At 43.2% G+C, this 11,479-nt stretch overlaps 1 protein-coding gene across 1 annotated transcript; it reads right to left on the bottom strand.

The window, feature by feature from the left end:
* Positions 1–2,540: 2,540 nt before the first annotated feature.
* Positions 2,541–7,514, bottom strand: LOC138300780 (uncharacterized). Its single transcript, XM_069240550.1, has 2 exons — positions 4,885–7,514; positions 2,541–4,358 (listed from the first exon to the last, which is right to left on the bottom strand). The coding sequence occupies exons 1-2, from the start codon at positions 6,042–6,044 to the stop codon at positions 4,247–4,249; spliced, it is 1,272 nt and encodes a 423-aa protein (XP_069096651.1). The 5' UTR covers positions 6,045–7,514; the 3' UTR covers positions 2,541–4,246.
* Between the last annotated feature and the right edge of the window lie 3,965 nt (positions 7,515–11,479).

Here is an 11,479-nt window from a genome sequence, read left to right as displayed (position 1 = left end):
AGGTACCATTTTTATCAGGAGACTTGGGGGAACGTTGGGTGGAAGGAAATTTGTGGCTCCTGTCAGATTCCAGAACTTTCTCTCACCGAAATGTGAGGAAAAAGTGTTTTCTTCACCAAATTTTGAGGTTTGCAAAGGATTCTGGGTAACAGAACCTGGTCAGAGCCCTACAAGTCACCCCATCTTAGATTCCCCTAGGTGTCTAGTTTTCAAAAATGTGCTGGTTTGCTAGGTTTCCCCAGGTGCCGGCTGAGCTAGAGGCCAAAAATCACAGGTAGGCACTTTGTAAAAAAAACCTCTATTTTCTGTGAATAAATGTGATGTGTCCACGTTGTGTTTTGGGCTATTTCCTTTTGTGGGCGCTAGGCCTACCCACACAAGTGAGGTACCATTTTTATCAGGAGACTTGGGGGAACGTTGGGTGGAAGGAAATTTGTGGCTCCTGTCAGATTCCAGAACTTTCTGTCACCGAAATGTGAGGAAAATGTGTTTTCTTCACCAAATTTTGAGGTTTGCAAAGGATTCTGGGTAACAGAACCTGGTCAGAGCCCCACAAGTCACCCCATCTTAGATTCCCCTAGGTGTCTAGTTTTCAAAAATGTGCTGGTTTGCTAGGTTTCCCCAAGTGCCGGCTGAGCTATAGGCCAAAATCCACAGGTAGGCACTTTGTAAAGAAAACCTCTATTTTCTGTGAATAAATGTGATGTGTCCACGTTGTGTTTTGGGCCATTTCCTTTTGTGGGCGCAAGGCCTACCCACACAAGTGAGGTACCATTTTTATTGGGAGACTTGGGGGAACGCTGGGTGGAAGTACATTTGTGGCTCCTGTCAGATTCCAGAACTTTCTGTCACCGAAATGTGAGGAAAAAGAGTTTTCTTCACCAAATTTTGAGGTTTGCAAATGATTCTAGGTAACAGAACCTGGTCAGAACCCCACAAGTCACCCCATCTTGGATTCCCCTAGGTGTCTAGTTTTCAAAAATGTGCTGGTTTGCTAGGTTTCCCCAGGTGCCGGCTGAGCTAGAGGCCAAAATCCACATGTAGGCACTTTGTAAAAAAACCCTCTATTTTCTGGGAATAAATGTGATGTGTCCACGTTGTGTTTTGGGCCATTTCCTTTTGTGGGCGCTAGGCCTACCCACACAAGTGAGGTACCATTTTAATTGGGAGACTTGGGGGAACGCTGGGTGGAAGAACATTTGTGGCTCCTGTCAGATTCCAGAACTTTCTGTCACCGAAATGTGAGCAAAAAGTGTTTTTTTGGCCAGATTTTGAGGTTCGCAAAGGATTCTGGGTAACAGAACCTGGTCAGAGCCCCACAAGTCACCCCATCTTGGATTCCCCTAGGTGTCTAGTTTAAAAAAATGCGCTGGTTTGCTAGGTTTCCTCAGGTGCCGGCTGAGCTAGAGGCCAAAATCCACAGGTAGGCACTTTGTAAAAAAACAGCTCTGTTTTCTGTGAAAAAATGTGATGTGTCCACGTTGTGTTTTGGGCCATTTCCTTTCGTGGGCGCTAGGCCTACCCACACAAGTGAGGTACCATTTTTATTGGGAGACTTGGGGGAACGCTGGGTGGAAGAACATTTGTGGCTCCTGTCAGATTCCAGAACTTTCTGTCACCGAAATGTGAGGAAAAAGTGTTTTTTTGGCCAAATTTTGAGGTTTGCAAAGGATTCTGGGTAACAGAACCTGGTCAGAGCCCCACAGGTCACCCCATCTTAGATTCCCCTAGGTGTTTAGTTTTCAAAATTGCGCTGGTTTGCAAAGGTTTTCCAAGGTCTTGGCTGAGCTAGAGGCCAAAATCCACAGGTAGGCACTTTTTTAAAAAACACCTCTGTTTTCTGTGGAAAAATGTGATGTGTCCACGTTGTGTTTTGGGCCATTTCCTTTCGTGGGTGCTAGGCCTACCCACACAAGAGAGGTACCATTTTTATCAGGAGACTTGGGGGAACGCTGGGTGGTAGGAAATTTGTGGCTCCTGTCAGATTCCAGAACTTTCTGTCACCGAAATGTGAGGAAAAAGTGTTTTCTTCACCAAATTTTGAGGTTTGCAAAGGATTCTTGGTAACAGAACCTGGTCAGAGCCCCACAAGTCACACATCTTAGATTCCCCTAGGTGTCTAGTTTTAAAAAATGTGCTGGTTTGCTAGGTTTCCACAGGTGCCGGCTGAGCTAGAGGCCAAAATCCACAGGTAGGCACTTTGTAAAAAAAACCTCTATTTTCTGTGAATAAATGTGATGTGTCCATGTTGTGTTTTGGGCCATTTCCTTTTGTGGGCGCAAGGCCTACCCACACAAGTGAGGTACCATTTTTATTGGGAGACTTGGGGGAACGCTGGGTGGAAGTACATTTGTGGCTCCTGTCAGATTCCAGAACTTTCTGTCACCGAAATGTGAGGAAAAAGAGTTTTCTTCACCAAATTTTGAGGTTTGCAAATGATTCTGGGTAACAGAACCTGGTCAGAACCCCACAAGTCACCCCATCTTGGATTCCCCTAGTGTAGTGCTTTCCTCTTATTTAGTCTCTAAGCACTAACATAACACAACAGAAATGCACTTCTGAGGTCAAAGAAGACTTTTATTGTTATTTTATTCTTCCCCAACCACAATGTTTATGAATGAATGACGAATTAGTAGCTTTCAAGTCCGCGTTAATCAAACAAAATATATCAGTTTGCAATATACACAGCAGGTTATATTTATAAGATATTGTATGCAAAGCAAAACAAATACTTCACCGTGTGGGAACTATTCACAGCTTCATCTTTCTAAGGTCTGCAAGCTGAGGACCCCTGTCAACCGCGAGAAAGAGAGATTCATCTACCCACACGGGATTGCTGGCAGCCTGCGCCAAGCTCCAGCACGAGGTCCGGCAGATTCGAATCTGACTCTCTGCAGCCTGTTACATTCGTTACAAAGGTGTGCCCCCTCCTCTCAGACCTGGGAAACTGAGCAAGCCTTTTGGAGACTGGCCAGGTCTCCAAGACTACTCCTGTTCCCAAGCTCAAGGGAAGAGAAACGACGCCCATGTACTCTCTCTTATCAGGTCTAGTCTACTGTGAGAGCAAAACATCTTGGTTCTCTGGTGCAAAAACACAGCTTGGAAAAATACAGAACTCCACGTTAAAGGCAATGGGAAGCTAACCTAAATATCAAATGCAATGTCATGTTAAAGGCAATAGGCAGCTAACCTAAATATCAAATGCAATGTCTAGTGTCATGTCAAAGCCAATAGGCATCTAAGCTGAATACAAAATGCAATGTCTTATATCATGTCAAAGCCCATAGGCAGCTGAGCTGAATATAAAATGCAATGTATAATATCATGTCAAAGCCAATAGGCAGCGGAGCTGAATATCATGTCAAAGCCAATAGGCAGTTAAGCTGAATACAAAATGCAATATATAATATCATGTCAAAGCCCATAGGCAGAATATCTAATAGCATGTCAAAGTCAATAGGCAGCTAAATTGAATACATCATGTCAAAGTCAATAGGCATGCAATGTCAAAGCCAATAGGCGGCTAGACTGGATACAGCATGTCAAAGCCAATAGGCAGAATACAGAATGTAATGGCTAATGCAATGTCAAAGCCCATAGACGGCTAAACTGAATACAGAAAGTAATGGCTAATGCCATGTCAAAGCCAATAGGCACAATACAGAATGTAATGACTAATGCAATGTCAAAGCCCATAGGCGGCTAAACTGAACAAAACATACCATGTGCTACTGGTGAACATTGAGCGACTAATATGCGCAGTGGTGAAACACAAAGTCATTGGTCAAAACAACACTTTATCAAATGGCAGGACATTCCGCCCTTTGACCAATGAATTCTTGTTTCACATATCTCTTGTGTCAAACCAAAAACAAAAAACATCAGCACAAAAAAAAACATTATCAGCAAATCAAATTTCAATGATCAAAGCAATCCCTGTAAAGCAATAGAAGTGAATTAACACATTGATCTCATAACCTTTCACATCAGATACATCTACATAGAAAAGACTGGGCAATTTTTTTTTTTTTTTTTTCTGAATGAGTCTCTAATTCAACAGTGTTAGCAATTTGATGTGGCATGAGTTCTACTCATGTAAAGATGCACGGTCCACCTGAAAGGTTTTCTGGAAGGTAAGCAAAAGTCAGAGTTCCATACGAGAGGGGAAAAAAAAAAAACACAGCAAACAAGTTGAACTTGAACTGAAGGCGCAGTTTGCGCAAAATGGATCCATGGTGCTGGCACTTTACTCAGCCAGGTTCAGGTTGGGGATTCGGTCCCTTCCCCGACCCCACACGCACACACCGGAAGGGGGACCACACAGCACACTCAGGGACAGTGGCGAAACGTGGTCGGATCTGCAAAAGAAACAAGTATGACTTTTCTTGCAAATAACATTTTTCATTTAAACTGCACCCTTCCTCTTTCTTTCCCTGTTTTATAATCAGCAGGACGTTTTTGGGGCCCTTTGTTATATTTTCTGCAGGTTCTGGAGGGTCACTTGGGGCTTCAGCCCACACATCAGTACTGAGGTTTTTATCTGCTGCGCCACAGCTTCCTTTTTCTTGCACTGTCAGAAGGGCTGGGGCAGACTCATTCTTTACCAAACCTCCATTCACTGCACTTTTGTCAATTTGGGCCATTCTGTCTCCAATTTGTATGAATGAATCAGATTCTTTTCTAGGTATCAGCATAATTTCGATTTTTCCTTGGTAATTTGCAGCAATCACTCTCCCTAAAACCTGATCAATTTGCCATTTCTGTTCTGGTAACTTTCCTCTCCCCAACTGCTCTGTGACTGCTTGCATGACAGATTGCTTTTGTGCGTGCTGCACAGTTTTTATCAAATCTAGGGGAATGTGCATCTCTCTCATCTCTGCCCACCTGTAAGTGGCCTTTTCACATTTCTGGGGCACCCACATAGCCATCCCCACTAAGGCAGAATTCTGGGTGTACACTTCTCTCTCTGAATTTTTCTGATTAACATCTGCAAGGTAATTGAACCAGTTAGGTACAAGCCATGTGGCTAAAACATTATCAAAGAACCAAAAATCAGCGTAAAAATGACACATCTCACGTAGCTCTTGCTTTAAAATCTGACACACATTATACAACTCTGTTCCTTCTACGGTGCCAGAAAACAACATTTCAGTCAATGAATCATCAGTAAAACAAACATGCTTTTTATCTTCAGTAGACACGAATTCAAATGGTGCACACAATTTCATTGGTAACTCTTTTATCTGTGGTACTCTAGCCCTGTCTTGCAAGTACCAGATCCATTGTATGATTCTAGCTAGGGGCACTATTTTCTTTCCTTGTTCATGATTTAAATGTACATCAGTTTTTCCTTCTTGCACTGCGCAGAAACCTAAAGTCTGCATTATTTCATTTGCCAAATCACAAGCGCGCAGCTGCATATTATTTTTCACAGTGACCATATACAACAGTGTTAGGATTTCTCTCAAATGAGGGCTATTCTTTTTCCAAAAATCAAACAAGCTAATGAAACTCGGGGTGTCTTGCTCTAAAATCCTTCGTTTTACTTGTGCATTTTGCAACAGTAACTCGTAAATCACATTCTGGTCTCTCTCCTCCGTGTTATCAGTTAAGGAATGCATTTTGGCTGCCAAAAACCCTGGCTCACACGGAAACTCAGTGCAGCTCGGAGCTGTCTTAACCCCCTCATTACTGGAATGGGACAAGAAAGATTCTTCAAAAACAGCCCTTTTATAACTTTCAGTCTTATTTTGAATTATTGTATCCTGGCTAATTTGCTCACGTAAATTCCTATTTTCATGTTCCAACTGCCTACATTTCTCCTGCATTTCTCTGTAAGCAGATAAAGGTATCCAGACCTTTCTGTCATCATTACTTCCAAAACACACTTTTTCTACATATATACAACGGGAATTATTTCTCAAAGCATTATCAGGCCTTTTAGCTACACATGCATTTTCTTCTGTAATTCCCCAAACAGAAAACAATTCACAGTTTTTCTTAGCACCATCAGGCAGTTCATCAACACATGTATTCTCAGACATGGTCTGCCGTGCTACTGTGATTCCCCAAACAGAAAACAATTTCCGTAATTCTCCAAACAACAAAAAACAATTACACTTTTAAACTGTGCACTTAGAAATCTACTAACTCGTCAAACCCCTTAATCACCTCTTAATGACCGACCCCACGACTCCAGGTACCAATTGTAGTGCTTTCCTCTTATTTAGTCTCTAAGCACTAACATAACACAACAGAAATGCACTTCTGAGGTCAAAGAAGACTTTTATTGTTATTTTATTCTTCCCCAACCACAATGTTTATGAATGAATGACGAATTAGTAGCTTTCAAGTCCGCGTTAATCAAACAAAATATATCAGTTTGCAATATACACAGCAGGTTATATTTATAAGATATTGTATGCAAAGCAAAACAAATACTTCACCGTGTGGGAACTATTCACAGCTTCATCTTTCTAAGGTCTGCAAGCTGAGGACCCCTGTCAACCGCGAGAAAGAGAGATTCATCTACCCACACGGGATTGCTGGCAGCCTGCGCCAAGCTCCAGCACGAGGTCCGGCAGATTCGAATCTGACTCTCTGCAGCCTGTTACATTCGTTACAAAGGTGTGCCCCCTCCTCTCAGACCTGGGAAACTGAGCAAGCCTTTTGGAGACTGGCCAGGTCTCCAAGACTACTCCTGTTCCCAAGCTCAAGGGAAGAGAAACGACGCCCATGTACTCTCTCTTATCAGGTCTAGTCTACTGTGAGAGCAAAACATCTTGGTTCTCTGGTGCAAAAACACAGCTTGGAAAAATACAGAACTCCACGTTAAAGGCAATGGGCAGCTAACCTAAATATCAAATGCAATGTCATGTTAAAGGCAATAGGCAGCTAACCTAAATATCAAATGCAATGTCTAGTGTCATGTCAAAGCCAATAGGCATCTAAGCTGAATACAAAATGCAATGTCTTATATCATGTCAAAGCCCATAGGCAGCTGAGCTGAATATAAAATGCAATGTATAATATCATGTCAAAGCCAATAGGCAGCGGAGCTGAATATCATGTCAAAGCCAATAGGCAGTTAAGCTGAATACAAAATGCAATATATAATATCATGTCAAAGCCCATAGGCAGAATATCTAATAGCATGTCAAAGTCAATAGGCAGCTAAATTGAATACATCATGTCAAAGTCAATAGGCATGCAATGTCAAAGCCAATAGGCGGCTAGACTGGATACAGCATGTCAAAGCCAATAGGCAGAATACAGAATGTAATGGCTAATGCAATGTCAAAGCCCATAGACGGCTAAACTGAATACAGAAAGTAATGGCTAATGCCATGTCAAAGCCAATAGGCACAATACAGAATGTAATGACTAATGCAATGTCAAAGCCCATAGGCGGCTAAACTGAACAAAACATACCATGTGCTACTGGTGAACATTGAGCGACTAATATGCGCAGTGGTGAAACACAAAGTCATTGGTCAAAACAACACTTTATCAAATTGCAGGACACCTAGGTGTCTAGTTTTCAAAAATGTGCTGGTTTGCTAGGTTTCCCCAGGTGCCGGCTGAGCTAGAGGCCAAAATCCACATGTAGGCACTTTGTAAAAAAACCCTCTATTTTCTGTGAATAAATGTGATGTGTCCACGTTGTGTTTTGGGCCATTTTCTTTTGTGGGCGCTAGGCCTACCCACACAAGTGAGGTACCATTTTAATTGGGAGACTTGGGGGAACGCTGGGTGGAAGAACATTTGTGGCTCCTGTCAGATTCCAGAACTTTCTGTCACCGAAATGTGAGCAAAAAGTGTTTTTTTGGCCAGATTTTGAGGTTCGCAAAGGATTCTGGGTAACAGAACCTGGTCAGAGCCCCACAAGTCACCCCATCTTGGATTCCCCTAGGTGTCTAGTTTAAAAAAATGCGCTGGTTTGCTAGGTTTCCTCAGGTGCCGGCTGAGCTAGAGGCCAAAATCCACAGGTAGGCACTTTGTAAAAAAACAGCTCTGTTTTCTGTGAAAAAATGTGATGTGTCCACGTTGTGTTTTGGGCCATTTCCTTTTGTGGGCGCTAGGCCTACCCACACAAGTGAGGTACCATTTTTATTGGGAGACTTGGGGGAACGCTGGGTGGAAGAACATTTGTGGCTCCTGTCAGATTCCAGAACTTTCTGTCACCGAAATGTGAGGAAAAAGTGTTTTTTTTGGCCAAATTTTGAGGTTTGCAAAGGATTCTGGGTAACAGAACCTGGTCAGAGCCCCACAGGTCACCCCATCTTAGATTCCCCTAGGTGTTTAGTTTTCAAAATTGCGCTGGTTTGCAAAGGTTTTCCAAGGTCTTGGCTGAGCTAGAGGCCAAAATCCACAGGTAGGCACTTTTTTAAAAAACACCTCTGTTTTCTGTGGAAAAATGTGATGTGTCCACGTTGTGTTTTGGGCCATTTCCTTTCGTGGGTGCTAGGCCTACCCACACAAGAGAGGTACCATTTTTATCAGGAGACTTGGGGGAACGCTGGGTGGTAGGAAATTTGTGGCTCCTGTCAGATTCCAGAACTTTCTGTCACCGAAATGTGAGGAAAAAGTGTTTTCTTCACCAAATTTTGAGGTTTGCAAAGGATTCTTGGTAACAGAACCTGGTCAGAGCCCCACAAGTCACACATCTTAGATTCCCCTAGGTGTCTAGTTTTAAAAAATGTGCTGGTTTGCTAGGTTTCCACAGGTGCCGGCTGAGCTAGAGGCCAAAATCCACAGGTAGGCACTTTGTAAAAAAAACCTCTATTTTCTGTGAATAAATGTGATGTGTCCATGTTGTGTTTTCGGCCATTTCCTTTTGTGGGCGCTAGGCCTACCCACACAAGTGAGGTACCATTTTTATCAGGAGACTTGGGGGAAAGCTGGGTGGAAGGAAATTTGTGGCTCCTGTCAGATTCCAGAACTTTCTGTCACCGAAATGTGAGGAAAAAGTGTTTTTTTCACCAAATGTTGAGGTTTGCAAAGGATTCTGGGTAACAGAACCTGGTCAGAGCCCCACAAGGCACCCCATCTTAGATTCCCCTAGGTGTCTAATTTTCAAAAATGTGCTGGTTTGCTAGGTTTCCCCAGGTGCCGGCTGAGCTAGAGGCCAAAATCCACAGGTAGGCACTTTGTAAAGAAAACCTCTATTTTCTGTGAATAAATGTGATGGGTCCACGTTGTGTTTTGGGCAATTTCCTTTTGTGGGCACAAGGCCTACCCACACAAGTGAGGTACCATTTTTATTGGGAGACTTGGGGGAACGCTGGGTGGAAGAACATTTGTAGCTCCTGTCAGATTCCAGTACTTTCTGTCACCGAAATTATAGCAAAAAGTGTTTTTTTGGCCAAATTTTGAGGTTTGCAAAGGGTTCTGTGTAACAGAACCTGGTCAGAGCCCCAAAAGTCACCCCATCTTGGATTCCTCTTGGTATCTAAGTTTAAAAAATGCACTGGTTTGCTAGGATTCCCCAGGTGCAGGCTGAGCTAGAGGCCAAAATCCACAGTTAGGCGCTTTGTAAAAAAAGACCTCTGTTTTCTGTGAAAAAATGTGATGTGTCCACGTTGTGTTTTGGGCCATTTCCTTTTGTGGGTGCTAGGCCTACCCACACAAGTGAGGTACCATTTTCATCAGGAGACTTAGGGGAATGCTGGGTGGAAGGAAATTTGTGTCTCCCCTCAGATTCCAGAACTTTCTGTCACTGAAATGTGAGGAAAATGTGTTTTCTTCACCAAATTTTGAGGTTTGCAAAGGATTCTGGGTAGCAGAACCTGGTCAGAGCCCCACAAGTCACCCCATCTTAGATTCCCCTAGGTGTCTAGTTTTCAAAAATGTGCTGGTTTGCTAGGTTTCCCCAGGTGCCGGCTGAGATAGAGGCCAAAATCCATAGGTAGGCACTTTGTAAAGAAAACCTCTATTTTCTGTGAATAAATGTGATGTGTCCACGTTGTGTTTTGGGCCATTTCCTTTTGTGGGCGCTAGGCCTACCCACACAAGTGAGGTCCCTTTTTATCGGGTGACTTGGTGGAACGCTGGGTGGAAGGACGTTTTCGGCTCCTCCCAGATTCCAGAACTTATTGTCACCGAAATGTGAGGAAAAAGTGTTTTTTTTGCCAGATTTTGAGGTTCACAAAGGATTCTGGGTAACAGAACCTGGTCAGAGCCCCACAAGTCACCCCATCTTGGATTCCCCTAGGTGACTCGTTTTAAAAAATGTGCTAGTTTGCTAGGTTTCCTCAGGTGCCGGCTGAGCTAGAGGCCAAAATCCACAGGTAGGCACTTTGTAAAAAAACAGCTCTGTTTTCTGTGAAAAAATGTGATGTGTCCACGTTGTGTTTTGGGCCATTTCCTTTCGTGGGCGCTAGGCCTACCCACACAAGTGAGGTACCATTTTTATTGGGAGACTTGGGGGAATGCTGGGTAGAAGAACATTTGTGGCTCCTGTCAGATTCCAGAACTTTCTGTCACCGAAATGTGAGGAAAAAGTGTTTTTTTGGCCAAATTTTGAGGTTTGCAAAGGATTCTGGGTGACAGAACCTGGTCAGAGCCCCACAAGTCACCCCATCTTAGATTCCCCTAGGTGTTTAGTTTTCAAAATTGTGCTGGTTTGCAAAGGTTTTCCCAGGTCTTGGCTGAGCTAGAGGCCAAAATACACAGGTAGGCACTTTGTAAAAAACGCCTCTATTTTCTGTGGATTAATGTGATGTGTCCATGTTGTGTTTTGGGCCATTTCCTTTTGTGGGCGCTAGGCCTACCCACACAAGTGAGGTACCATTTTTATTGGGAGATTTGGGGGAACGCTGGGTGGGAGAAAAATTGTGGCTCTTTTCTGATTCCAGACCTTCCTGTCACTGAAATGTGAGAAAAAAGTAATTTTTTTGACCAAATTTTGAGGTTTGCAAAGGATTCTGGGTAACAGAACCTGGTCAGAGCCCCAAAAGTCACCCCATCTTGTATTCCTCTAGGTATCTAGGTTTAAAAAATGCACTGGTTTGATAGGATTTCCCAGGTGCCGCCTGAGCTAGAGGCCAAAATCCACAGTTAGGCACTTTGTAAAAAACACCTCTGTTTTCTGTGAAAAAATGTGATGTGTCCACGTTGTGTTTTGGGCCATTTCCTTTTGTGGATGCTAGGCCTAACCACACAAGTGAGGTACCATTTTCATCAGGAGACTTGGGGGAACGCTGGGTGGAAGGAAATTTGTGTCTCCAATCAGATTCCAGAACTTTCTATCACTGAAATGTAAGGAAAAAGTGCTTTTTGACCACATTTTGAGGTTTGCAAAGGATTCTGGGTAACAAAACCTGGTCAGAGCCCCACAAGTCACTCCATCTTAGATTCCCCTAGGTGTCTAGTTTTAAAAAATGTGCTGGTTTGCTAGGTTTCCCAAGGTGCCGGCTGAGCTAGAGGCCAAAATCCACAGGTAGGCACTTTGTAAAAAACACCTTTTTTTCTGTGGAAA

The sequence above is a fragment of the Pleurodeles waltl genome, chromosome 6, assembly GCF_031143425.1.
Source record: "Pleurodeles waltl isolate 20211129_DDA chromosome 6, aPleWal1.hap1.20221129, whole genome shotgun sequence".
Taxonomy (NCBI): Eukaryota; Metazoa; Chordata; class Amphibia; order Caudata; family Salamandridae; genus Pleurodeles; species Pleurodeles waltl.
This window is presented reverse-complemented; position numbering and strand designations above follow the sequence as displayed.